The sequence below is a fragment of the Aquila chrysaetos genome, chromosome 16 (genome assembly GCF_900496995.4).
Source record: "Aquila chrysaetos chrysaetos chromosome 16, bAquChr1.4, whole genome shotgun sequence".
Taxonomy (NCBI): Eukaryota; Metazoa; Chordata; class Aves; order Accipitriformes; family Accipitridae; genus Aquila; species Aquila chrysaetos.
The window spans coordinates 8,147,780-8,173,592 of NC_044019.1; the positions used below are offsets into that span (position 1 = coordinate 8,147,780).

At 53.1% G+C, this 25,813-nt stretch overlaps 3 protein-coding genes across 8 annotated transcripts; 2 read left to right on the top strand and 1 right to left on the bottom strand.

The window, feature by feature from the left end:
- Nucleotides 1-389: 389 nt before the first annotated feature.
- THEMIS2 (thymocyte selection associated family member 2) lies at nucleotides 390-9,400 on the top strand. 3 transcript variants are annotated; one of them, XM_030039944.2, is made up of 5 exons: nucleotides 391-663; nucleotides 5,696-5,836; nucleotides 5,936-6,136; nucleotides 6,406-7,518; nucleotides 8,232-9,400. In XM_030039944.2, exons 1-5 carry the CDS (start codon nucleotides 570-572, stop codon nucleotides 8,324-8,326), a joined length of 1,644 nt encoding a protein of 547 aa, XP_029895804.1. In that variant the 5' UTR covers nucleotides 391-569; the 3' UTR covers nucleotides 8,327-9,400. The 3 variants fall into 3 exon arrangements, with proteins under 3 accessions (XP_040985313.1, XP_029895804.1, XP_029895805.1); XM_041129379.1 differs by having other exon boundaries at nucleotides 390-663; nucleotides 5,696-6,136; XM_030039945.2 differs by lacking the exon at nucleotides 5,936-6,136.
- Nucleotides 9,401-11,903: 2,503 nt separating this feature from the next.
- On the bottom strand, nucleotides 11,904-16,838 carry RPA2 (replication protein A2). The gene is made up of 9 exons (XM_030039264.2): nucleotides 16,621-16,838; nucleotides 16,295-16,407; nucleotides 16,076-16,177; nucleotides 15,864-15,977; nucleotides 14,810-14,884; nucleotides 14,030-14,143; nucleotides 13,597-13,707; nucleotides 13,327-13,421; nucleotides 11,904-12,518 (listed from the first exon to the last, which is right to left on the bottom strand). The coding sequence occupies exons 1-9, from the start codon at nucleotides 16,805-16,807 to the stop codon at nucleotides 12,434-12,436; spliced, it is 996 nt and encodes a 331-aa protein (XP_029895124.1). The 5' UTR covers nucleotides 16,808-16,838; the 3' UTR covers nucleotides 11,904-12,433.
- On the top strand, nucleotides 16,805-24,849 carry SMPDL3B (sphingomyelin phosphodiesterase acid like 3B). Of its 4 annotated transcripts, none has more exons than XM_030039256.2 (8): nucleotides 16,805-16,924; nucleotides 17,046-17,259; nucleotides 20,028-20,125; nucleotides 20,695-20,838; nucleotides 21,432-21,604; nucleotides 21,750-21,930; nucleotides 22,537-22,670; nucleotides 23,792-24,849. In XM_030039256.2, the coding sequence occupies exons 1-8, from the start codon at nucleotides 16,873-16,875 to the stop codon at nucleotides 24,182-24,184; spliced, it is 1,389 nt and encodes a 462-aa protein (XP_029895116.1). In that variant the 5' UTR covers nucleotides 16,805-16,872; the 3' UTR covers nucleotides 24,185-24,849. The 4 variants fall into 4 exon arrangements, with proteins under 4 accessions (XP_029895116.1, XP_029895121.1, XP_029895117.1 ...); XM_030039261.2 differs by having other exon boundaries at nucleotides 16,813-16,954; nucleotides 17,001-17,259; XM_030039260.1 differs by lacking the exon at nucleotides 16,805-16,924 and adding an exon at nucleotides 17,656-17,744 and having other exon boundaries at nucleotides 17,182-17,259.
- Nucleotides 24,850-25,813: the final 964 nt, after the last annotated feature.

The window sequence follows — 25,813 nt, forward strand, 5'->3', positions numbered from 1 at the left end:
TGGGATGTTTGTGCCAGGGCAAGTGGGGTCTGAAAGCTCAGAGGTGAGCAGGATGGAGGTGCCTGTGTGTTTGTAAGGGGTGAGGGCTGTCTGGACACAGCCCTTTGCTTTCTCTGGTGTGGTCTGCCCGGACCTGCCCTCTGCTCCATGGCACCATCGCTCTCTCTGGCCCCAGCCACAGAGGACAGGGCAGGCTGGTACACAGGAGATGTGCACAGCCTGGGTAGGACAGGCTGGAGCATCGGTCCAGCCAGGACAGCACTATGGCAGAGCAGGGGGGTCCATGCCTTCACCCACCCTCGGCACCAGCGGCACCACCAGGGCCAGGTCTGGGGGACACCAAGCCATGACGGGTGAGAGGGCCCAGGAAGAGGGTTGTCCCAGCAGCACGGCATTCAATCTGTGCAGGCTGGAGGGCTGCCAGCAGTATGGGTCTATGGCCAGAGAAGGAACTTGCCACTGCTAGAAGCAGAAGTGAAAGGCAGGCAGAAGTGAAAGCAGAGGCTAGAGCTGCTTCCCATGCAGTTCCCCTCTCTGCAGAGTGCCCCTGAGCACCCAGAAGCACGGCCATGGAGCCTCTCTCCTTCCAGGAATACATCTGCTCCCTGGACCCAGCCACCTTGCCCCGCATCCTTAGGATTTGCTCCGGTGTCTACTTCCAAGGTGAGTGCTGGGCGCCCACTGCCTCCAAAGGGTGCCCCAAGGCTGTGCCACCTCCCCCCACCCTGCCACTGCAGGCCAGGCTCCCTTCTCCTGCCCTGAAGATGGCTGGTCCCCTGCCCCCAGGGTGCTGATGCCCAGGGAGAGGCACAGGTCCTCATGCCACCACCAGACACTGGTGCCTACAGCACAGCTTTTTGCAAAAAACTTTCTCCTCTACACCCAGCTGAGTGCCCCAGTGCATTCAGTCGTGCTGCTAGGCGAGCGGTGGAGCACCAAAACCCATCCAAGTTGGTCCTCCGCTTCATGTACAGCTCTCGTCCCAGGCAGTGAATTACCCACTGGCGGTGGATCTGGCAGGAATGGAGCCACATTCTTGGTCACTGGAGGAAAGTGGGACAGCATTGCCCCTGGCCCTGGTGCGAGGAGTCCAGCAAGGGCACAGGGAAGCTGCCTGGTCTGAGCCCTCTGCTTCCTCCCTGGTCATGTCCCTGGAGACATCTTAGGTCGAGGAGAAGCCTTGACCAACATGTCTTCCTCAGCTGGTGGCAGCGTTGGTGGTGAAAGAGAACCAGAAATTAGCAAATGCTTTTGCTACATTTGGGGGCTTCCAAAAATGCTGGGAATGCACAGTGGGCTCCTGGCAACACCAATGTGGCCATTACCATCAAGACTTGTAGGATTTGTAGCATTTGTTTAGGTTACACTGAATTCTGAAGAGCAGCAGTGGTTGGGGTGGTCTCACTCTGCTTCTCTGTAGCTCAGTTGGGGTGCATGTTTAGCTTTCCCAAAGACTTCTGGTGGCTTTGATAACACCTTAACGTTGCTAAATGAGTAAAAATGCTGCTGTTGAAACAGCAGCAGTCAATTTGTTTCGCAGTTGCTGGTAGTCACGGTGAGGTAGCTGGTGCTTTCTGCTTCGCGCAGCAGGGCGTTTGTCATGAGTTCATCCCAGGGAGGGGAGAATTTTGGGGCTGCACAGAAGGTTTGGTAGCAGCTCAATGAATGCAGAGATTTAAGGGCAGAAGGGGGTATTGCTTGGGTTGGAGGGTATTGTGATGTGGTAGCATAGCCTGAGGAGCTCCTGCTCCAGGAAAGGCTCTGGCTCCAGGTAAGGCACATCTACCCCTGTCCCTTTGCAGCGTGATCAAGCACTGAATCTTTCCTGCTGCATTTCTCATCTGAGTTACATTGGTTCAGCCTCCATCCATTCACATTGTGCTCTTCCGCACTGTTCTTCTCCCCTGTTATGACCCCTGCACCGTTACCAGCACTGGAAGCTTTCCAGGACATGGGCTGTACAAGCTTCCAGGTATTCTGATTCCTTAGAAATAAGCATCAGCCCAACAAAGACCCCTCAGCCAACCTCCTGGTTGCGTCTTCCCTTGGCTGGTGGTGAACAGTGCTGGACCTTGCAGACAGATCAGAGTGCATTGGGAATCGGTCAGTGTTGCACCTTGCAGATGTACCATCCTGCACTGATGCTATTTCTTGAACACTTCTGGATTTCCTGCCATTACTGAAGATCTTACTACTTCTAGCTTTTTGCTAGCAAAAATTTGGGTGGGTCCCCAAGATGTTAAACAAAACTGCTGCTGGTCTCGGCCCCTTCACAGGCTCCTCTCCCAGCCACTCACTCCTCACATCCTCTGCGTTCTTGATCCTGCTTTATGTTGCAAAACCAATCTGGCTTGGTACTGCAGTGGAGCTTTGGGGTCCTGCGCAGGGCATCCACAGCCACATGTGTCTATGTGTCTTGCTGCCAGCCAAGGGGGCCAGCCATGGCACGTGTGCATGGAGTTAACCGGGTCTCTGCACCCACGATGTGAGGCATCTCCGTGCTCTGGGCAGTGCAGCCTGGCTGTGTGTTTCCTCCCTTTTCGGACCATGCCCTCGATGTTGTCACAGCGTGATGGGGCACGGGAGGGCTGGAGGAGGGGGACTGGGGCTTACACAACACGCAGTACTTTATGAAACTTCCTAGCTTTCATCCACCTTTTCCTGTGGTGTATTTTTTCACATTTCCACTTTGAGGTTCCCCCTACTCACAGGAGACAGACACTCTTCCCACCAGTCTCCCCCTGCTGCTCCCACCTGCACTCCACAGGTGAGCGGTGGTCAGTGGTGCAGCAGTGCCTGCAGCAGCGTCCGTCTCTCTGTGGCTCGGGTGGCAATATCCAGCCCATCTCCGACGGCGTGTCCAGCCTTGGCTCCATCTGTCCTGCCCTGACCAACCGGGGCGGCCGTGTGTGCCAGGGCCCTAAACCAACGTGCTCCCACCGTGGCCAAAGGCACCAGCTCGCCCTGCCCACTGGATGAATCTGTGCCAGTCCCACCTCTGCCCACTGCTAAGACCATGAGCCAGCTCTGCCCTTCCCTAAACAGCTGCCCTCCTTCCCCCGCACCCTCCACCCCCATTCCATGGCCCCCTTCTGCAGTCCCAGGGTCAGGGGTCCCCTTGGCCCCACCACAGCCACAGGGACTGGGGCTCCCTCAGGGACATCCATGCACCCATGAGTGCCAGGACGCCCGGGCTTGGCTTACATCCCAGAAAGGACAAAGCCTGTGGCCAGGGCCAGACCCCACTGCCCTGGGGGACCTCATCACAGCTGGCCAAGCAGAGGGGCCCCCACTGTGTAACTGGTATTTGTTAATGGCACATACCATGACTACCTGTGATGGAAATCACTAAATCACCGTGGTGGCAGGGACCTCGAGAGATCATCCAGGCCAACGCCCAGCTCAAGCAGGGTCAGCAGGAGCTGGTTGCTCAGCACTTTGTCCAGCTGGGTTTTGAATACCTCCAGTGTCGGAAACTCTACAACCTCTCTGGGCAACCTGCTCCAGTGCTTGACCACCACCACAGTTAAAAAAATGTTTTCTTATTGTTGTGGTTTAACCCCAGCCAGCAACTAAGCACCACGCAGCCGCTCGCTCATTCTCCCCCACCCAGTGGGATGGGGGAGAGAATTGGGAAAAAAGTAAAACTCGTGGGTTGAGATAAGAACAGTTTAATAGAACAGAAAAGAAGAAAATAATAATTATAATAATAATAACAATAATAAAAATAAAGGGATTGGAATATACAAAACAAGTGATGCACAATACAATTGCTCACCACTCACCGACTGATGCCCAGTTAGTTCCAGAGCAGCGATCTGCCCCCAGGCCAACTCCCCCCAGTTTATATATGAGATGTGACATCACATGGTATGGAATACCCCGTTGGCCACTTTGGGTCAGCTGCCCTGGCTGTGTCCCCTCCCAACTTCTTGTGCCCCTCCAGCCTTCTTGCTGGTTGGGCATGAGAACCTGAAAAATCCTTGACTTTAGACTAAATATTACTTAGCAACAACTGAAAACATAAGCGTGTTATCAACATTATTCTCATGCTAAATCCAAAATGTAACACGAGACCAGCTACCAGAAAGAAAATTAACTCTATCCCAGCCAAAATCAAGACACTTAAGTTCAGAGGAAGTTTCAAGTGTTTCCTTTTGTGCCCATGGCCTCTTGTCTTGTCGCTGGGCACCACTGAGAGGAGCCTGGCTCTGTTCTCTTTGCACCCTCAGGTATTTATAGACATTAATAAGGTCCCCCTGAGCCTTCTTTTCTCCAGGCTGAACAGTCCCAGCTCTCTCAGCCTTTTCTCCTTTAACCATCCTTGTGGCCCTTTGTTGGACTCTCTCCAGTATGTCCATGTCTCTCTCGTACTGGGGAGCCCAGCACTGGACACAGCACTCCAGTTGTGGTCTCACCAGTGCTGAGCAGAGGGCCACACTGACTGGCCTCCAACTAGTCTTCATGCTGTTGATCACCACCCTCTAGGCCCAGCTGTTCAGCCAGGTTTCAGTCCACTTCAGTGTCTGCTCATCCCACCATTCTTCATTATCTTCTCTATGAGGATGTGATGGGAGATATAGTGCCAAGAATTTGAAGTCAAGGTAAACAATACCCACTGCTCTCCCCTCGTCCATCAAGCCAGTCAGCTCATTGTAGAAGGTGATCAGGTTGGATAAGCATGGTTTCCCCTTTGTAAATCCATACTGAATAATCCCAATCACCTTTTCGTCCTTTATGTGTCTGGTAATGGTTTCCAGAATTAGGTGCTCCATCACCTTCCCAGGTTTGAGGGGAGCGTGACTGGCCTGTAGGTCCCTCTCTTGCCTGTCTTGAAGAAAGAATTGACATTTGCTTTTTTCCGCAGGCTTCAGGAACCCCTCTCGATTGCCCATAACCTCTCAAAGATAATAGAGAGTGGCCTCACAAAGTCAGCACACATGGGTGCATCCCAACAGGCCCCACGGACTTAAGTATGTCCACTCTGTTTAGTGCTCCCTTACCTGGTCCTCCTCCACCAAGGGCAGGTCTTCCTTACTCCAGACTTTTCCCCTGGTCTTGGGGGAGTCCTGAAGGCTGGTCATACCTGTAAAGACTGAGGCCAAGAAGGCATTGAGCACATCAGCCTTTGATGCGTCCTTTGTCACCAGGTCCCCTGCCCCATTCAGCAGCAGACCCACGTTGTCCCCAGTCCTTTTGCTGTTGATGTACTTGTAGAAGCCTTTCTTGTTGCCCATCACATCCCTCGACAGATTCAGCTTCAGGCAGGCTTTGGCTTTTCTAACTACATCCCTGCATGCTAGACCATGTCTCTCTGCTACTTCTGGGCCACCTGCCCTTGCTGTCACTGCTTGTGCACCTCCTTCTTATGTCTGAGTCCATTCAGGAGCTCCCGAGTGTGGGACAGGAGCGCCAATCATCTGCAGGTATTCTGAGGAAGCAGTAAAGGACAGCTTACAGAGGGTGGTGAGGCACTGGAACAGGTTGCCCAGGGAAGTTGTGGATGCCCGATCACTGGAAGTGTTCAAGGCCAGGTTCAACAGGACTTGGAGCAACCTGATCTAGTGAAAGATATCCCTGCCCACGGTGGAAGGGTTGGACCAGATGATCTTTAAAGGTCCTTTCCAACCCAAAGCATTCTATGAAATGCCGGTAGAGGTATTTTCTTTGAGGAAATTCCCTCCTCCCCCTGCAGGGTCCGTGTACGAGATCTCGGGCAACGAATGCTGCTTGTCGACGGGTGACCTGCTGAAAGTCATGGCCGTGGTGCTGCAGAAGGTTGTTTGTGAGGACACAGAGACAGGGCAGACAACGGAGCTGCCACCGACGTTTAAGGGTGAGTGGGGCTGCCCTGCCCCAGCCCGCACCCCATGGGCGCCCTCCTCCCCGGGAAGACCTTCACGGCCCCCGTGGGCTCAGCCTCATTGTCCCACAGGTCTTTTCCAGCCTGCCCCAGCCCGGGGGCCGTACCAGACACTGCGGGGACACTTCCCGGAGGGTGGCAGGCAGCATGGCCTGACGTTGCACCAGGCGCTGGGGCGGTGGGACGGGCGGCTACAGCCCCTGCTGTGCCCTGCCGTCGGCCCGCACGCCCTGCTCCTGCGCCCCGTCTACGAGGTGCACGCCGCCATGCACCGTGAGTGCGGATGGGGCAGGCGGGGTGCCGCAGGGTCAGGGCAGGGATGCTGTGGGGTCGGGCTTGGTGCGCTGGGGGGTCGGGGCCGTGGGGTCAGGGCAGGGATGCTGTGGGGTAGGGATGAGGGTGCTGCAGGGTCGGGAGCCTACAGCACTTTGGTGCCGGGACCCCGATGCGCATGGTGTGGGTGGCTGCAGGTGCAGGGGGGGGGGGGGGGGGGGGGGCTGTGAGGGGCTGAGCGCGGGGTCAGGGCAGCTCTGCCCCCGCAGTGCGCCGGGACGTGGTGAAGATCCCCTCCACGCTGGAGGTGGACGTGGAGGACGTCACGGAGGAAGCGCAGCACATCCACTTCGCCCGGCCGCTGCTGCTGAGCGAGGTGCTGGGGATGGAGGACGTGCTGCCGGCCCGGGCCGAGATCCTGGAGGGTCCGGCCGGCCCTGCTGTCTTCAAGAGCGCCTGGGTGCCGCGGCTGCAGCGTGGGCAGCAGCTGCGGCTCCACGGCTGCTCCCGTGCCTGGCGAGTCCTGGCCTCGGCCCCCGGCAGCGGCCGCCATTTTCTCCTGGCCGGCACCTACCAGGGCCGGTTCCGGCTGCGGCCCCGGCAGTTCACGGGGGTGCAAGAGCTGGCGGCCGGCCTGCAGCCCGGCCAGCGGCTGCGCGTGGTGGTGACGCGGGACTGCGAGGGCCGGGGGGACGATGTGCCCCCGCTCGGCGTGGGCGACCGGCTGGAGCCCCGGGGGCTGCAGGGGAACGGCCCCAGCACCCGGCTGCTCTGCCACCGCCACGGCGAGGAGGAAGAGGAAGGCAGGGAGCTGCTGCTGCCGCTGGACCTGGGGGGCGGCTTCGTGGAGGAGACGTGTGACAGCAAGAAGTACGGGCTGGCAGAGCTGCTGGAGCGGCAGGCGCTGCCCTGCGAGGTCCGGGTGGTGGCCCCCGACCCGGCGCTGGAGCGGGACGCCTTGGGAGCCCTGCCCGCCCTGCGGCTGGAGGCCCGCCTGAACCAGCCCTTCCTAGTGGGCAGCTTCTGCCATGATCCGGAGGAGGGCTTTGAGATCCCGCCGCGCTGGCTGGACTTCTCCCTCCTGCTGAGCGAGGGGCCCGTCCGCCCCCCGGCCCCGTGCACCCGCCGGTCCCGGGTGGAGGAGCTGACCGAGGCCTTCTACTACCAGCTGCTGGCCCAGCTGCCCGGCAGCGCGGCCCCGCCGCCCCCGCGGCCCCCCAAGCCGGCGCAGGCAGGGACGGGCCCCGGGGGAAGGCGCCCCTCGGCCCCCGGCCCCCCGCCAGTGAGCGCCCGCCCAGCTCCTCCACTGCCGCCGCTCCCGGCGTCACCCCGACTGAGCACCCCCCGCCAGCACGGCCGGCGGGGACCTCCCAGGGATGCAGGTGAGGCCCCCGGCGCCTCCCGGGCCCGACCCCTCCGCAGGGCTCAGCCCAGAGACGTGCTGCCCAGGCGGGAGGACGGGGCCCCCCCGGCAGTGTCAGCGGGTCGAGCGTAACTGGGGGTGCTGCTGGGCACCCCCTCCCCGGGGCTGTCCTCACAGGGACGCAGGGCAGGGATGCTCAGTTGGGGATGTCCACACCCCAGCCAGCTGGGCCCCCATGAGGGCTGCACCTCCCCATCCCCTTGTCACAGATGCAGGGGGGGACCCACAGGCAATCACCACACCCCTGCATCCCACAGGTTGGGGTCCGGTCTGCCCCATCTCCTTGTCCCACACATGGCGGGGGGAATCCATGGGGAGGCCGCCCCAACCCCTTGTCCCACACACGAGGAGAAGCAAGGCTTGACCTTGAGGGTGATGGCGCATTGAGCGCCACTGACAAGCCCTTGGCCTCCATCTGCCATGGAACGCCTTCCCCCCCCCCCCCCCCCCCCCCAGATCGCAGGGGACCCGTGGCCCCAGAGGCTGGTGTCTGTGGGGGCAAAGCAGCTGCCACCACACCGCAAGGGGCCCTTCTCCCCCCCACCCTGGGTCCCCGCCGCATCCAGGCGCAGCTCAGAGCAGGGAGGTGAGGAGAGCAGGTCGGGGCACAGGGTTTCTGCCACGGTCCGTGGCGATGCGTGTCTGCAGGCTGTGCTCTCTCTTCCCTTCCAGGCACAGAGGGCAACAGCGCGGAACATGATTACGAAACTGTTGATGACAACATTCAAAAGACAATTTGCAAAATGCAGGCAATTTTTCCTTTCTAGTCCTTTAGTTCCTGGAAGACACCCAGCCTCCAAATACTCTGAGACCTTACATGACATTGGTTGCTTGCAGAGGCTAAATACAGCCCTAGGGATCCACAGCACAACCTCCAACTAACTGCCTCGATCCTGCAGAAAGGTGCCCGCTTTCCTTAAAGGCAAGCAGCCTGTATGCCATCAGGGCAGCCCCAGGCACAGAATAAACCCCCGAGTTGTGCTGTGGGCTGCGTCCTCAGCTGTCACCTGTGGGACTCTCTGACAGCACGAGACCAGCATACAGCTGGGCAGCCACCAAGATGCCACGGAGATGCCAGCCCCGGCCCTGGGACACAGAGCTCACTGAGCTCCACTGTGTTGCCATGGTGTCTGGGCTGGGATTACAGATGCTTCCAGGTGGAGATGCTTTGAGGCCAGCATGTCCAGACACCGTTGGCACATGGTGTGGGATGGGGTTAGGAGGAGACATGACAACATACTTCACAGAGTGCAAGCTATGCCCCAGCTGGGGCTCAAACCATGGAGTGACGTGTTGTTATAACTGCGTGTCAGAAACGCACTTTAATAAGGCAGAAGCTGCACTTTTCTCAAGTACGGCCAAACATGCATCTCACTCTAGCCTAATTTCTTACCAAGGTTGTAGAAACATTGTAAAAACGTTGTGGCTTTAGGTTTTGCTGGTTTGCTCATCCATTTTTGCTCATCCACTTGCATCTGGAAGCAATGTCTGTCCTAGACCTCCACTGTCCCCTCCTGCTTGCGAGCATGCTCATTGCAGCCTTGCAGATTCTTGACACCTACAAAGGCCCCTGCTGCACTCATGGCATTGGATGCAAAAAATGACCTGAAAACCAAATAAGGACCAAAGTTCAACTTTTCTTTTCCTGGAAGTTTGGCAAAGCCCCAGGAAAGTGGCAGAGGCAAAGACTTCATAGTCCTGATGTGCATTAAGGGAAGAGAGCTGACAAGGGGAGAGCTTTACACCGAAAGCGAGCAGGCATTTCAATCCTGTATCACACACTGCACTCCTCTTTCAAATCAGAGCTGGAAAATAAATTTTAAATTTCATTTAAGATCAAACCCGTGGTTTTTTTTTCCCCCCTCTCTCAGTGAAGAGTAGCTTTGGGTTCAGTTTTTCAGTTCATGTTATTCCTCACTCAGTGCCTAGGGCAGAGTCCCAAAGCTGCAGAGAGGGTCTCATTCATTCGAACTTGGCTTGAGTCCTACCTTGGGTTTGGGCTGCTTTCCTTCTCTGGCTTTGGTTCTGCCCTGGGATTTACACTCCATATCAGCATGCTCTCCTCAAATCAACATTGTGGGAGAAACACTGACTATTGCTGTTGAGGTCCTTTCAATGAATACTTACCCAAGGAGGGAGAACCCAGCTCTCATCTGCAAACGGGCACTAGCCACTCATTAACAGCACCTGAAGCGTAGGATCAGAGAATCACAGGATGGTTTGGGTTGGAAGGGACCTTTAAAGATCATCTGGTCCAACTCCTGCCACTAGACCAGCTTCCTCAAAGCCCCGTCCAACCTGACCACGAACACTTGGAGGGATGGGGCATCTACAACCCCTCTGGGCAACCTGTTCCAGTGCCTCACCACCCTCACTGTAAAAAACATGCTCCTTATGTCTAATCTAAACCTACCCTCTTTCAGTTTAAAACCGTTGTCCCTTGTGCTGTCACTACAGGCCCTGGTAAAACATCTCTCCATCTTCCATATAGGCCCCCTTTAAGTATTTAAAGGCCGCAGTAGTGTCTCCCTGGAGCCTTCTCTTCTCCAGGCTGAACAACCCCAACTCTCTCCAGCTGTCTTCATGGCTTCATACAATGTACGAAGCTTCAGCCAAGAGACCCACCCCAGTGGCAGGGGCCAACAGGTGTGTAAGTCACACCAGAATCCAGTTTTTCCTTCTCCCGGGAAAAAAAACTAAGTGCTGGACTATGGGCTGGGTAGAAGATGGGCTCCAGCGAGGAGGAGGGGAGCAGAGCATAGAAGAAACCAGAACAACTGAAAATGCCCAAGTGTTTTTGTCTCCTTTATTTGAGCCAAAAGCATTCTGAGTTTGGATTTCACCATTAGTTCACAGTTTTAAATGCAGACTTTCTGTGAAGCAGCCAATGCTTCTGCCCCCTAAGAACTATTCCAAATTGTCCCTCTACCCGAACAACAGCAGATGCTCCTGGATGCTTTGAATATCAAACAGCAAATGGAGACCAGGCAAAGACTTCAACTCCCTCCCCAGCTGTTTTCCTCTCCAGTCGCATCACAAGTGTTTTGCCCAGTCACACAACTACTCTCTTTACTGCAAGCAATTCCATTCACCTTGACTTCCAAAAATCAGGGATTTTCTTCCTAACCTGCATACTTCCTGCAAAAGGGAAATAACAGTAGTTTTGGCTTCTAGATCTGCTGGACTCCACAGCCTGGAAGCTGACCTGTTATACATCTATCTATAGCACATTTTAGCCCCAGAAGTGCACCGTGGGCTACAGCTGTGCCACTCTCTGAACCTGAGCAGGACAGTGGGGTTTGCCCCAGCATGAACGCCAGAAGCAGACACCCTGTGTCCAGCAGCCAGCCCCACAGATGTGCATACAGGGAAGAACTGCTTTTTCAAAGCCAGGTCACTTCACCAGTCCCAGGTAACAAAAGCCCCACAACCTGCAGCTCCCGTGGCAGCTGGAGTTGACCAGCCCGTGAGCCCACCGGCATCAGCCCTGGCTGCATATGCTGTTTTTCCAGCAAGCCCCGTGCCCCTGGGAACTCGGCAGGCAGCAATTGAAGGACAGGTCAGCGCAGCGCAGCAAACCAGGCTCCCATCTGGCAGGCAGCAAGCACATTTCAGTCTCTCAGCGTTCAGCTTGAAAGATCCCGGGGTCCTGCTTTTCAGCAACGCATTCACCACAAAAGTTCCTCCTGTGAGAACAGCTACACGCCGTCACAGTGAAAAATGCTCCTGAATATTTATGAACTCCTGAAGTGCTCCCATTAACAAATGCAAAACAATTCGCAGAAGGTAGTTTTCAGCTTTGCATTTTATAGAACAGGAAGCATATCATGACTAAGAGGACAGAAATACGCTGAAGCAGCTGCCCTCAGCACACTGCCTTCCTGAACAAGGCAGGATTGTGCAGAGAAACAGGAAATGAAAACCTGTTATCTCCACCCCGATACATCACCAATATCAGCCCTGCTGTTTCATAACTTAGTGTTTTCTCTGTTATGCTTTAAAAATAGTTTAAAGAAGAAAAACTTGTTCCATGTGACGTAATTCATTTGAGCTTCGGCTAAAGTACTTCTGGTGGTAGAAATGATCCTGGCTATATTTGGAACACTGATACAACGTGCAGCTTTCTTCAGTAGTACCATTATTTAATTTCTTAGTTTCCAGACATTTGCTTCAGTTTGACCTTTTAAAGCAATTTACTTCAAAAGCTAAGGAAAAAATAAGTATAGTTAAAGAAACTCTGAAAGCATGAGCTGTGTTTTTACCCACATGGCTAAGTTTTGTCAACACAGATGCTTTTCTTTTTTAGGGAAGAAAAGCCTCTAGAGCCACACACGCATGCAAGACTACCCAAGTGAAAATTTTATTGGAAACATTCAAAAGTTGTAGTAACAAGATCACCTCATAGTATAAACTAAACCAATTAAAAATCTATTCATGATTACTGTACATTAGTGGAATATTACTCTTGGCTACCCACTTAGTGAATGAAATGGAATGAAAGCTGAGTTAGGAGATACAGCTCTAGAAACAAAAGACAATCTGCCCAGGACAAGATTAGAAAGAAGAACCTCTTTCTAACACAGGCATCCTCTAAGGAGACAAAACCAAACTGAAGGCTCTGAAGCTTTGAGGAGTTCAGTTTTCCCATGTCTCTTTATCCTTTCAGTCACAGGGTCACAGCATATAATCGAGTCCAGTTAACAGAATCGTATACGTTCTGCTTGTCCTTGAATTACAAGGAGGCACTCACAGAGTAACTGGGACTTTCAGAGGCTAGAAAAAGTAAAGATCACCTTCCATGTCACAAAGCTCCACAGGGTAACTTGATACATGGACAAGCATTTGCTTAGAACTAAATCCAGCTGGAAGTAACTTCACTCAGCATCTGTCGACTTATAGTGATCATCATCCACAGTGGAATAGATGTGTCCCTCACTGCTAAGGAATTCAACAGCTTGCCTTTGAAGAAAAAAAAAAGCAATTGTTAACTAGTTCATATCAACACCTTTCAGGGATTTCCCACCTACAGACCCCATCCCTACTGTTCCCTTGTGGCATCTGCCAAGGGAAGCTCTCGGTGGCTCTATCCTATGAGCAGTTTAAATGCTGCTCCACCAGTCAGTAGGTTCAGAAAGCTTCTCCAAAGCTAGGGCAATATGCTCCCCCAGCATCTCTTAGACTTTGCCTGCCACACAGGGGAAGGCCACCCCTCTCAGTACTTCCCAGGTAAAAGCAGTACCTACGACTCTGCTTCAAAGGGGACAGAACACAGAAATATAATGGACGTTCATTACTGTCTTTAGGCTTCACTATTTTTCTAAGTCTCAGGGAGGAGAAGTTCTAAGAGACAGCAAAGGAGAAGAGAACAGAAACGGTCTATTCCCAAGTTTTGATCGGTGTGCAGAGAGCAAGGTAGTCCCTGAACAGAAGAAAATACTGCTGAGGCACTGCAGGACTCCCAGGTAGCTATTAGTTTGCCACTGAACCGTTCAATGGCTTATTTTGAAAATAGGGAGCAAAGCATTTTATCACCCCTTCACCTGACAATGGCTCATTCTAAGCTTGAAGTTGAAGACTTCAAAAGCTCTGGCTCACTACCGCATCCGACTGGGAACATCTGAAATGACTGGGAACATCTGAAATTACTAGTGCTCTTTCACAAGTAAAGATCTGGGCTTGCCCACTATTTTCGTCTCTGCCTCCTTTTATCAGACTCCAGGAAGGACTGCCTGGATTTCCGGAACATCCTTTGTTTCTACACACTTACTTGATTGTTGACATGCTCATATTGTGGAGCTGAAGTTTCAACTCCTGAAGACTCATACCTTCTGGGACAGGGCAGTTTTTAATCAAGTTCAGCACCTGGAAAAGCAAGAACCACCATTAGGACACAGCTGAGCTTCTCTATCAGTGACAAGGTTGAGGAAGAACTATTAAACTTCAAAGAGTAACCGAGCTTGCATTTCTTTGTCCTACATCATGCCACAGCAGCCTCTCTTGTGACTGCTGTGTTTCTGGAGAAGCTGCTTGCACGTACCTGACTCTGATGCGCTGTGAGTCCGTTCACTGGTAGGCTGCCACCTCCTCCATAGCCCCCCACATCACCTATCCCAGCGGAGGAGAATGACTGAGGCGCTCTTGATGCTGACTGAAATTATGAGAGTAAAACTGCTGTGGTTATACAGGCTGCCACAAACCCACAACATTAAAGACTTGGTGTTATTTCAGACAGACAGTAATTAAAAATAGATTTCCAAAAGAAACTGCTGGAAATGGACTGCAACACAAATCTGTCTCCAAGGAAGCCAGGACTCCTGTTACACCTTCACTGTAGCGCTGCAACAGCTTCAAGCTTTCCAGCCCCACAACTGGTATACAATTTCCCCAACGAACCAAGAGGTTCCTGTCTTTGGGAGATAACCAGTAACCCAGTAAGGGCCAAGATGGAATCAGGATCTTCAAGTACGTACCATAAGATTTTTTCTGAGGATCATATGTGCATTGACAATCTCTAGTATGTGTGTGGTGAACTCATTCATATTTTCCAGAGGCATGATCTTAAATGCCACCAAGCTTTTCTTATTCTTTCAGAGAAGAAAAAAAAAAAGCAAAGAAAAAAAAGTTACCATCGCAGCAACCGGAACATGCTTAACAGCCAATGCAACTATTCTCTCCAGGAACAGGGACAGTGGCGGGTAGGGAGCTTGTCTGCATGTAACTAGTCCAAAATTTTCTGACTTACATTTTCGTATGTGATTTTGCAAGACAATGCAGACAAGGTAACCCCTCTTTCTAACCAGCTGGTAATTAACTGCACTTTGCTTTAATGCATGCACTATTGTTTGAATATTTATTCATATATTTAGTTACAATATTTAGTTATGAGGCAACCACATCACATAATATGTTACAAGAAGCGTCCCCATTAACCAGAACCTAGTCTAAGCTCTACAGTGCAAACACCCAAGAACCTGGTGGCCAGTACTCTGTTCCGCTGAAAACAATGTACTGATGAAGAGCGGAATTTTAAATGGGTCCTCTGTCCTTTGCATTTAGAAACAATTAAAGTGTTATTAAATACAGCCCTGGCAAAAACATTCAAGGATTTGTCCACAGGAAAGGATGAGCAAAGACCATGATTAAGTGGGTATTCTAAAGGAAGCCCCCTAACACTGTGCCAGATCACCAATCCTTCATGCCACGGCTCCAGCCTTGTGACTTGGAGTCAGATATGGGTAACATGATCTTACCTGGAAAGACCGAAGATGACCAGCTACTTTTACGTAAGTTCCTGGAGGTACCACAACATTCTCACCACCTGCCTCCTAACAGAGAGGAAAAGGAGAAAGGAAGGTTTTGCTGATTCATGTTTCCATTTCTCAATTATCACAATAAATGACTTAGGAAAGGAGGCTTATCTCAAGCAAACACAAACTGCATGCATTCCTATGTCCAGTAAGAGCAGTTAGGTAAAGATAACCATAAATGAAAAATAGGAAAAAAAATATTTGCTCGTTTGAACACACTGTAGACTTGACAGCAAAGACAGTTGTCTGCTCTGCTGTTTCTGTCCACTTCCCAGATTTTCACAAGAGGAAAGAACCCCTAAATAGTAAAAAAGCAGGTGTTCAACTACACAACTTGGCATAGTTACGATAAACTTGCAGTTAAGCCAACTGAATGTCTGCCTAATTAGTCTCCCGAAGTTGTTCAGCTGAACTCAGCTGTTAGCCTTCAAATATATGTCACAATAACATGGGCTAGCTTTAAAGGCCTGTTATACCAGCATGAATTTAGTGGAAGTTATCAGCACTTCAGGAGTCATTATCAGAAAACCAGACAACATTCATTGGTACGTGTCTTCATCTCAATCACAGACCCACCTAAAACATCTCTGTTCACTTTCTCTCCTTGACTTTCTACACAGAAGTAGAGCATGCATGTCCCAGTTCAGCTATGAAGTAACGGTTGAGCTTCAGCAGCTAAACTCTAAAAAATTATAAAAAGTGATTCAACGTAGAATTGTGCATGAATTACAAAACAGGAGATGGGTCACATACAGCACCAGTGATCTCTGCTACAGCAGCATCTCCCTTGGATTTCTGAGAGTTGTTATCCCTAAAACGCTTTTCAGAAAAGCCACATCTTTTTGATAAAAAAGTCCCATGAGAAGCAGGGAGTTGGATTTGATGATCCTTATGGGTCCCTTGCAACTTGAGATATTCTACTATTCTGTAACTTTTCTCTCTTCACTGCTCCGAAAATCTTTTAAAGAAGCGCGTCCATAACGAATCTGATGCTTACATCAGTATCAACCCACTGCCTGACATCCATTGGGGCTGCTGTCATGTCATCCACTTTGTAGAGAATGTTCGTCGGTGCTTTCTCAGCGTGTCGTATGATCCCCATAATGGTGACCTGCGTTGGAAGAGGGAAGAGTTTATCCGGGAAGGCCCCGGGAAACGAGTCTGTTTGACCCGCAGCCTCCCCGCTCGCCGCTTTCCCCCGCCGCCCACCTGCGAGATCTCCACGTCGCGGATCCGGAAGGTCTCGTCGACCTGCTCGGCGGCCAGCAGCTGCGACACGGTGCAGGGCACGATGTTCTGGGAGCGGATTCTCTGCAAGGAACGGCGGGGCCGTCAGTGGCCGCCGGGCAGCGGCCGCCCCTCTCCCCGCTCCTCCGGCCGCTGCGGCCCAGCGCCCCGGGGCCGGCCGAGGCCCCGCTCCCGCCCTACCTGCTTCCTTTCCGCCTGAGTGCCGGCGGGGGAGCCGAAGCCGCCCGGGGACTGCGTGTAGCCGCCCACAGGCCCCGAGCTGCCCACCGTGCCGTACCCGCCGTCGAAGGTCCCTGAAGGGGGAGAGGGAGAGCCCGTGAGGCGGCGGCGGGGAAGCGCGCACCCCCCCCCCCCCCGTCCCCGCCGCCATCACGGGTCGCGGCGGCGGCCTAAGGCCGCGCCGCCCCCCCCCCCCCCCCCGCCGTCTCCGTCTCCATCGGCTCCGGCCGCCCCACGCCGACCCCAGGCGCCGTCCCCGGCCCGGCCCGGCCGCCCCCGACCCGCACCGTGCCCGCTCCACATGGCGGCGGCCGAACGTCGGGCGCCTGCCGGCCCGCGCGCAGCGCCCCTCCTCCCGCCTCCGGCTCCTGCCCAACCCGTGAGCGCTGCTCCGCCGGCCGGCAGCCAATCGCGGCCCTCCGTCTTCCGGCTCCTTCCAATAGGGGGAGGCCGGGGGGAAGCGGCCGGCGCCATTTTGAGTGCGGGCGCTGCCCGGCCGCCGTCAGGTGAGGGGCACGGCACGGCAGCCGCTGGCTGACATGCAGCCCGTCGCACTCCTCCTGCTCTGCCCGCTGGCCGCGGCCCTGTCAGGTAAGGGGAGGCAGTGTGCCCCGCTCCCCGGCCGGCCGGACGGGGCGGGGGGGCCCCGAGCGGTGCCCGGCGGCAGCCCCGCGCCCCCCCGGTGAGTGTCGGCGTCTCCCGGCGGCGGCAGGGCGCTTCTGGCACGTCACCGACCTCCACTGGGACCCCGACTACGAGGCGGCGGCGGGTGCCGGGCAGGTGTGCCCCTCGGCCGGCTCCCGGGCAGTGCCCGCCGCCGGGCCCTGGGGCAGCTACCTCTGCGACGCGCCCTGGCGCCTGCTCGCCTCCGCAGTCCGCGCCATGAGGAACCGCCTGCAGCGGCCGGACTTCGTCCTCTGGACCGGGTGAGGATGGGCCGGCGTCCCGCCGGGAGGGGGGGGATCCGCTGCCCGGCCGCCCCCACAGCAGCGGCGGTTGGAGGGGCTCTGAACCCCCCACTGGTGGGGCTCTCCTCAGCTTGCCTTCTCCGTCCTCCCGCTGCAGTCCGGGTGGCTGAGGGATGGTGTCCGCCTCGTTAGAGAGATGCCTCCCCGAGAGGAGAAACACCAAATATTCCAGGCATTGACAGTGGGGGTTCTGGGGTCATGCATTGCCCTCAGGCTGTGGCACGGTCCTGCCTGCTCAGAGGGCTGCCAGGCTTTGGATGGGAGAAGGGGCAGCCGGAGGGCTGGGGCATAAGGAGCTTGTGGGGGATCCAGGTCTCTACATGGCAAGGTAAGGATGTGCCTTATGATGCAAAGTGGAGGCTTGGGGGAGAGCATAACCGGAACGAGGCTTCTCGACGCCAGCAAGAGGCTCCCAACAAGCCCCAGCAGCGAGAAACAGTAAGGTAAGGAAAGGATCGTCCTTCCCTTTCTTTTTAATTGTTGCCAGCCCTGTCTGACTTCACACAAGCTCTGAGTACCTGGAACACTTGAGGGAATGGGACGTGCTCTTTCTGTTGGTGCACCTAATCCTGCCTGTTAGAGGCAGTGGGAGGAGAGCATTGCAAAACAGACTTGCAGCATTTCTTCAAACTGTGAAGAGGCATCTGGGAGACTTGTCTCAAAAAGGGTCTGTTTTGCTTTATAAGTGTGAAGAGCCTCTCCATGTTTTCTAGTACGGTCTCCAGAAGTGGGCACCCTATTCCACAGGAGGCCTCAATAGCACTTGCAGACAGTAAAAGTTTTATTTTGTGTGATTATTTTAAGTATATATGTTCCCTTGTAACGTTTGCTTTTTTCCTAACAGTGCAACATCAACCTGTAACCTGCTGTAACCTCTAGTCCTAGTTTGTAGTGCTGTTGCCTGACCCCACGTTTTCATTTTCTGTCTCTGCAGATGATTGTTCCTACTTAGAAGTAGTTATCGGTCCTTATGACTTGATGTTGACTTTTCTTTTTCCTTCAAATTATTTCTCCCAGTTCTTTGACATCATGTTGAATTTTGATCTTCCGCTTCGATGGGCTTGCTGACAGCCCAGCATCATCTACAAATGCCAGAAGCATATTAGTGAAAACATAGAAGTGTGTGTCTGCTGCACTTTTGGAGGCATTCCTTTGTTTCATTTTAATGAGAGTTGTTATCCTGCTGTTCAAACAGCTGTGCAAACAGCTTTGCTTCATTATTGCTGATCAGATGTTGACCTGAGATTGCAAAATGCTGTTCCTTGCAATATTTCCAGTCAGCTTTAGTGCCTCTTAAATGCACTGAGGCAGAGTGAGCCTCCATTTCCTATGCTTGTGTACAGATTTTTCAAGGTAGAATAAAGTGGAGCCTGTTTTCACTTTGAGCAATTCCTTGAAACTCCTTCAGTGCCTTCGCCAGTTAACATAGCGCTGGTTCCTGCCCCCAAAAGCTTTAACTTTATTTTCTAGAAGGCTCAAAGAAAGAGCAGTAAGCAAGTTTCTCTGCCTTGCTTATGTGGTAGGTTGACCCTGGCTGGAGGCTAGGTGCCCACCAAAGCTGCTCTATCACTCCCACCCCCTCAGCTGAACAGGGGAGAGAAAATATAACAAAGGGCTCGCGGATCGAGATAAGGACAGGGAGAGATCACTCAACCAATTAGTCACAGGCAAAACAGACTCGACTTTGGGAAAATAAACTTAATTTATTGCCAATCAACCAGAGTTGAGTAATGAGAAATAAAACCAAATCTTAAAACACCTTCCCCCGCCCCTCCCTTCTTCCCTGGCACAGCTTCACTCCTGGATTCTCCACCTACCGCCCCGCCCCAGTGGTGCAGGGGGATGGGGAGTGGGTGTTGCCGTCAGTTCATCACTTCTTGTCTCTGCCACTCCTTCCTCTTCAGGGGCAGGAGTCCTCACACTCTTCCCCTGCTCCACCGTGAGGTCCCTCCCATGGGAGACGGTCCTCCATGAACTTCTCCAACATGAGTCCCTCCCACAGGCTGCAGTTCTTCATGAACTGCTCCAGCGTGGGTCCCTCCCATGGGCTGCAGTCCTTCAGGAGCACACTGCTCCAGTGTGGGTCCCCTGCAGGGTCACAAGTCCTGCCAGAAAACCTGCTTCGTGGGCTCCTCTCTCCACGGATCCGGAGGTCCTGCCAGGAGCCTACTCCAACGCAGGCTTCCCACAGGGTCACAGCCTCCTTCGAGCATCCCCCTGCTCTGTTGTGGGGTCTTCCATGGGCTGCAGGTGGATAACTGCTCCACTGTGGACCTCCATGGGCTGCAGGGGCCAGCCTGTCTCACCATGGTCTTCACTAGGGGCTGCAGGGGAATCTCTGCTCTGGTGCCTGGAGCACCTCCTCCCCCTCCTTCTTCACTGACCTGGGGGTCTGCAGGGTTGTTTCTCTCACATGTTCTCACTCCTCTCTCTGGCTGCAGTTGCTGTGCCCCCTGCAATTTTTTTTCCCTTCTTAAATATGTTATCACAGAGGCGTTACCACTGTTGCTGATGGGCTCGGCCTTGGCCGACAGTGGGTATGTCTTGGAGCCGGCTGGCATTGGCTGTATCGGACATAGGGGAAGCTTCTAGCAGCTTCTCACAGAAGCCACCCCTGTAACCCCCCTGCTACCAAAACCTTGCCACACAAACCCAATACAGCTTATCACTTCAAGCATTTGACCTGTTAGTCACAGACAGTGGCTGTGCTGCTTTTATTTTTCTAGAGATGATACTCCTCACATCCCCAGTGAGAAGCTTGGAGAAGAAAAGGTTCTGCACATAATAGAAAATCTGACTTCTCTGATAAAAGAGACATTTCCAGGTAGGATTTGAGGGTATGAGAAGGAGAGAGGGGCACGGAGTCTCATAGGAAGAGCTTACCAGGGTGGCAAAAATGACAGAATTGGAAAGGGGAAAGGCACGGAAGGCCTGGGGTCGTTGGGAGTTGTTTGTCTGCTTCCTAGTTGCTGTATGGCATGAGGTGTGTGAATTGAGGTGTCTGATGCGCACTCATTGTTTCAGGTTAACTCACTCAGAAGAGAGGAAAATAAACATTCCTGTAATTAGTCATTAAGACAGAAAAGGCTGCAAGTTTTCCTCACACTTAATCCATGTTAGCAGTGGGGGAAGGAGCATTATTGATGGTGAAAGCTCACTGATTCATCTGTAAAGCCATGGCTCTGGGGTGGCTTGTCCTGAGGAGCGATGGTCTTTGCAGTGTTGTAGCCCCAGTCAATGCAACCATATGGCTGTGGTGTGGATGATTCGCTTTTGCAAAGCTCTCAATTCATGCTGTTCTTTCCAAGTCTGTGAGTGTCTCAGGGAGCTTTGGTGCTGAGGAACTCGGAAGCAAGCATGGATTCCTCTGTGCCTCCTTTTCTCTGTCTCTAGATACTAAAGTCTATGCGGCGATGGGCAATCATGACTTCCACCCCAAGAATCAGTTTCCAGGGAAGGAGCACAGGATCTACAACCGAACAGCTGAACTGTGGCGTTCCTGGCTGAATGATGCTTCCACTCCTCTTTTCAGAGCAGGTATGCACCACTGGCTCATGTTGGCAGCTCTCTGGGAGATGGGGGTGGTTAGGAGAATACCATGAATGGTTTTCCCTGCTTCTATGCTCAGAGCAACAGTATTTATAGAGTATTTGCAGAGGAAGGGTCCAATTTAATGCTGATTTCTGGCACTGAGTTCTCCTGCTTGTGAGAAAAGAAATTTCTTTATGCTTTAGTCTCTCCTGCTTTCCTCGAGTTACTGGAAAGCGTCCCTTCGGAGAATGCAGAGTGGTCAGCTTCAGTGGAATTAAAAAGATCTTTTAAGAAAGCTGCAGGTACAGGCAGCACTTTGGCAGTCTAGAGCTGCCCAGCTCCTGGTGCTGCACACTGTCCCCATGCAGGGCCTCCCTTCACCATGAGAGGCATAAGCATGACAAGAGGCACACGGGGAAGAGTCACTCCAAATCCCCATCCTGGGGTGGTCAGAGCGCTGCTGGCCCCTTGTCCAGACAGTGACTCTGCTGTGGCTATTGCCAAGGAATGCTGAGGGGGATGGAAACAAAGGGATCTGGGGTCACAGCAACCAGCGTGACCAGACCTCCAGCTCTTTCCCTGTCGGTTGCATTCTTCAGGAGCTTTCTACAGTGAGAAGCTGCCCAGCCCAAGGACAAGGGGGCGAATGGTTGTGCTCAATACCAATCTGTACTATGACAAGAATAATGAGACAGCTGGTGAGGAAGATCCTGGAGGGCAGTTCCAGTGGCTGGAAGAAACACTGACCAATGCTTCTAGAGCAGATGAAATGGTATTAAAAGAAATGAATAAGCAAACTCTGTAGAGGGCTTCTCCCAGCCTGGAAGCTCTTCTTGCTCCTGCTCTCCCCTCTGTGCAGTCACAGCACAGTGAGGGAAGTGTGGGCTTTGCGTTCAGTGCAACTCCTGCTTTTGTAGGTCTACATTGTGGGGCACGTCCCTCCTGGCTTCTTCGAGAAGAAACGAGGCATGCCCTGGTTCCGGAGTGGCTTTAATGAACGATACTTGAAAATCGTGCAGAAGCACCACAGGGTGATTGCTGCCCAGTTTTTTGGGCACCATCACACAGACAGCTTTCGGATGTTTTACAGTGATACAGGTACCGGTTCTGGCCACGCAAGCATTTGTGTGATAGCTCTGCCAATGCCCAGAAAATCACTGTTGATTAGAGTTTTCAGTGGCTGTTAGCTGAATGTAGCTGAGAAGCCAGAAAAGGCTTGTGAAATGCTTTGGTCAACAAGAGACAACAGTGGTTCTGATCTCCACCCCCAGCCTGTAGGTCCATCCCTCCTTCCTGTTTACCCTCCATTTTGTTGTTTCCCCTCAATGCCTTGCAACTTCTTGCCTGCTCCCTATTGATGGGTTTTGGACATCAGCTGAGACATAAGGGAGCAGTTGCTAATCTTTGCATTGGGGTTACGGGTAGTGCTCTGGGTCTCCTTTGCTGACCGTGGTTCTCTTGCGCACCCTCACTGCAAGAGTCTTCGACAGCAGTGGAAAGCCTTTTCTCAGCTGCAGCAGTCCCATGTTCAGCCCCTGATGCTGTTCAATGTGCTGACCTTTATGCGTGCGCTGTTGTAACTAGGGCGGGTGACAAAGCTGCTGTTTGCAGTGTGATCAGTTCCCGGGGTGCTCACTGCAGCATGGACAGGGTGTGATACAAGCCAAGGTCCCTATTCGTGGGTTGTTTTGCCTTTCTGTTAAGGTTCTCCAATCAATGTCATGTTCCTGGCCCCTGGAGTGACTCCCTGGAAAACAACATTACCTGGAGTGAACAATGGAGCCAACAACCCTGGGATTCGGGTGATCGACTATGATCCAGACACCCTTCAAGTGTTGGTAGGGGATCCCCATGTGCTGCATGCTGCAGTTCTAGAAGAGTACTTTAATTCCTCCATGTGGTTTTAACAGGCAGGACTACAGGACCCAAGCAGCTATGAAGAAGAGGACCCAAACCAAGCTATTTCAGCCTCATGTCTAGCACAAAAATTTAGTGAGAACATCAGTGAGTGAAGGCAAGGTGACGGCAGTCAGCTGGCCCAGGCCTTTTGCTGGGATGAGTTCCCCAGGGCAGTGCAGGACCGGTTTTGTTGTGTTCTTCATGTCTGTAGCTAGCTTCCTTTGATGCTTGTGTTACTACCCAGCTAATGTGGATTGCACAACTCCTCTTTGAGGACTAACAGACTTGTCAAACTCCCTCCAAAAACTTTTAACCATCTAGAAAATTATTTGGGTCCCCCTGCTTGCTAAATTTATTCATTTGTAATGGATCTGAATTTAGGTGAATTGTAGGGGCAGCTTCTGTTTCCTCTGTCTCTTACTTGCAAAGAGATGGAGGATGGGGTCTTTGTGCCTTTCTTTGCCATGGATAAAGCAGCTCTGTAGATGCTCTGTTTACATGTTTATAGCATGAGAAATGAGTGTGGAAATACACTGTGGAAGGCTAGGGAGCTAGTGAAGCAGAGGGAAAGAGGGAAAGACTTGAGAACAGAAGTTGTGAAAAACTTTATTTTTTTAGTTTGTTCACGGTTGAGAAAATAACTTCACTCAGTAAGTAACACTACTTAACCCTTGCTTCTGCCAGTGGATAGTGTTGGTAGTAAATAACAGCGTGATTTTGAAGCAGGCCATGCTCAAACTTCCTGATGTTTGGAGATAAAAGTCAAGCAGAGAAAAGCCATCCCTTCATCCCTTACGAAACAGGATGCTTTTGTGGTGAGTTCTGGAGGCTTTCATCCGAGGTGTCTGTCCCCAGGTTCACACCTCTGTAGAAAGCACCTGTCAGGAGGCAGCTCACCCCTTGTTGGGCAGGGAGATGCGCTGCCTGCAGTGAATACCTGTGTCTGTGGTGCTGCACACCAGCATCTGGGAGAAGTGGATGATTGCATCTGAGCCAAACATTTCACTCAAGAGCCGATCCTTTCCTGATTTGTCCTCGTTTTGTTTTTCTCTCCCTGTAGGATATGGTGACTTACTACTTGAACCTAACTCGTGCCAACATGATGGCCTCAACAGGGGAGGAAGAGTTCCCAACATGGGAAGAAGAGTATAGGCTGACAGAAGCCTTCCAAGTCCCTGATGGCTCTCTGCGCTCCATGCAAACAGTGCTGGAGAGGATATCAAAGGATCCGCACTATCTGCAGCAGTACTATGAGTTTAACTCTGTCAGATATGACCTCACCCCGTGCGAGGAGGCCTGCCGCGTTGATCATGTTTGTGCCATCAGGGAAGTTGATTTTACAAAATACAATGAGTGTGTTAAAACCAGCAGCTCTGCCTCTGCCATCATCAGTGTTCGGCTTTTATTCTTCTGCTTGCTCTTAGGACTTCTTAGTCCCCAGCAAGCGCTGTAATGACTGAGAGCAAGAGAAAACGAAGAGAGCGCGAGTTCACAATGCACATGAATCGGCAATTATGAATGCTTTTGGCATTGAGAACTTACTCTGAAACCAAGACAAAATCAGTGGTTTTACTAAAAGCTCTGTGATGTTGATCTGAAATCTAGAAAAAACTGATGTATCAGGAAAGGGCAGTGATTGCTACAAAGTCTTTTTGTGCCAGACTGACTTGCATCAGGGAGTCCATCCCCCTTACGCTGTGACTTCTGAGGTAGTCTCACAAGTCAGGCGAAGACCAGGCTTCCTGGTGGACTTTAACTTATCGTGCATGAGAGCTGTGAGCTGCCACTTGTTCCCGAGGAGTCTGCTGCCAGGTGGGTTCCTCATGTTGGCACACGCTTCGCTTCTGGAAAGACCACACAACTGGTGACCTGGAAGGTCTTGTTTTGGTGGCCTTGTACAGCAGCAGCCCTGCCTTTGGCTTATGAGCAGAGCCAGGTGGGATTAGTTCTTCCTTTGACGGTGTATGAACAGCAAGTTTGGGCCATGACTTTCATGTGTCAGTGCCCAAGACAAGGCTCCAGGGTAAGAAGCTTAATTATTATTATTTTTTTAAATTTTTATTTATTTTTTCCCCCAATTGCTGAACATAAACAGCTCTTTCCTTTGTGCTCTCTTAACTTGCATCTACTTAGTTTCTTCCTTCAGCTGGGCATTGCAAGCTGACCTTGAACGCTTTGGTTATTTACCAACCTTGGCCTTTGCTAGCTTGTCCGAGAACCTCGAGGGACCCAATACAAAGTGATGGCGTCGGACCCTTTAGGTTTGGGTGAAGGGGACGCAGAAGGAATATTGGCGTTGTCTGTGAAAGGCAGCTCTGGGCTCTCCCAGTGTCTGACGTGGCAAAGCGGGAGCTCGCAAGGCAGCGGGGTGTTGTGCTCAGAACACGTAGCCTGAGCACACGAGGGACTCGGAAAGGTGCCGGCAGGGTCCGAGAGCAGAGGGGGCTGCGGGAGCGAGGACCCAAGTCTGCCAGTGGAGCAGCATAGGCTGGGCACGCAAATGTGGTGGCGTGCCCACCGGGGTGGCCAGGGTGGAACGGATGCATTGCATCAGAAGAGGAGCGAGGGCACAGGAGGAACGGCCGCCTGCGGTGCTGGGGCTTCGCGGCCACAGTTGGCATTTGCCCCTGGTACTGCCTCAGAGCGTGTGCCGGAGCGGCGTGGCGGATGCCTGAGGGCAGCTGTCACGGGTTGTGCTGGGGTGCTCCTGGCCGGCCCTAGGGCAGCCGGTTCGGTGTGGGAGTCAGGAACCGGCCGGGGCCCCCTCTGCCAGCACCTCGGGGCTGGCTGCCCCCGGCTGGGCCCCGTGCCCCCCAGCTCTGCTGCACCGGAGCTCCCTGGGGCGAACGCCGCCCTGAGACGGAAGAGCGGGAGACGCTCGGTAGCGCTGGCCTCGGCCCTGTCCTGAAATCCTCCCGCTTGCAACGGGATTACAGGGCGGACGCTTCGCAGACCCGCTTCCTGGGGTGGCGTCGATTCCCTGGTTTCTTTTGAAGCAGCCTCCTGGGGAGGGGCGCGGGTGGACGCTCGCGTCGAGGGCTGCAGGCCTTCCCGCGGCGGGGGCGGGGGTTGGCTGCCGTGA

Bases quoted from the DNA above. Each gene is read 5' to 3' on its own strand.
- THEMIS2 (XM_041129379.1), top strand. From the start codon at position 570: ATGGAGCCTCTCTCCTTCCAGGAATACATCTGCTCCCTGGACCCAGCC. The intron at 664-5,695 runs GTGAGTGCTGGG...CTCCCCCTGCAG, and splicing joins CTCCGGTGTCTACTTCCAAG to GGTCCGTGTACGAGATCTCG. The intron at 6,137-6,405 runs GTGAGTGCGGAT...CTGCCCCCGCAG, and splicing joins GGTGCACGCCGCCATGCACC to TGCGCCGGGACGTGGTGAAG.
- RPA2 (XM_030039264.2), bottom strand. From the start codon at position 16,807: ATGGCGCCGGCCGCTTCCCCCCGGCCTCCCCCTATTGGAAGGAGCCGG. The intron at 16,408-16,620 runs GTGCGGGTCGGG...CTCCCCCTTCAG, and splicing joins CGCCATGTGGAGCGGGCACG to GGACCTTCGACGGCGGGTAC. The intron at 15,978-16,075 runs GTGGGCGGCGGG...CTTCCAACGCAG, and splicing joins GCGACGTGGAGATCTCGCAG to GTCACCATTATGGGGATCAT.
- SMPDL3B (XM_030039261.2), top strand. From the start codon at position 16,873: ATGCAGCCCGTCGCACTCCTCCTGCTCTGCCCGCTGGCCGCGGCCCTG. The intron at 21,931-22,536 runs GTACCGGTTCTG...CTTTCTGTTAAG, and splicing joins GATGTTTTACAGTGATACAG to GTTCTCCAATCAATGTCATG. The intron at 22,671-23,791 runs GTAGGGGATCCC...CTCTCCCTGTAG, and splicing joins CAGACACCCTTCAAGTGTTG to GATATGGTGACTTACTACTT.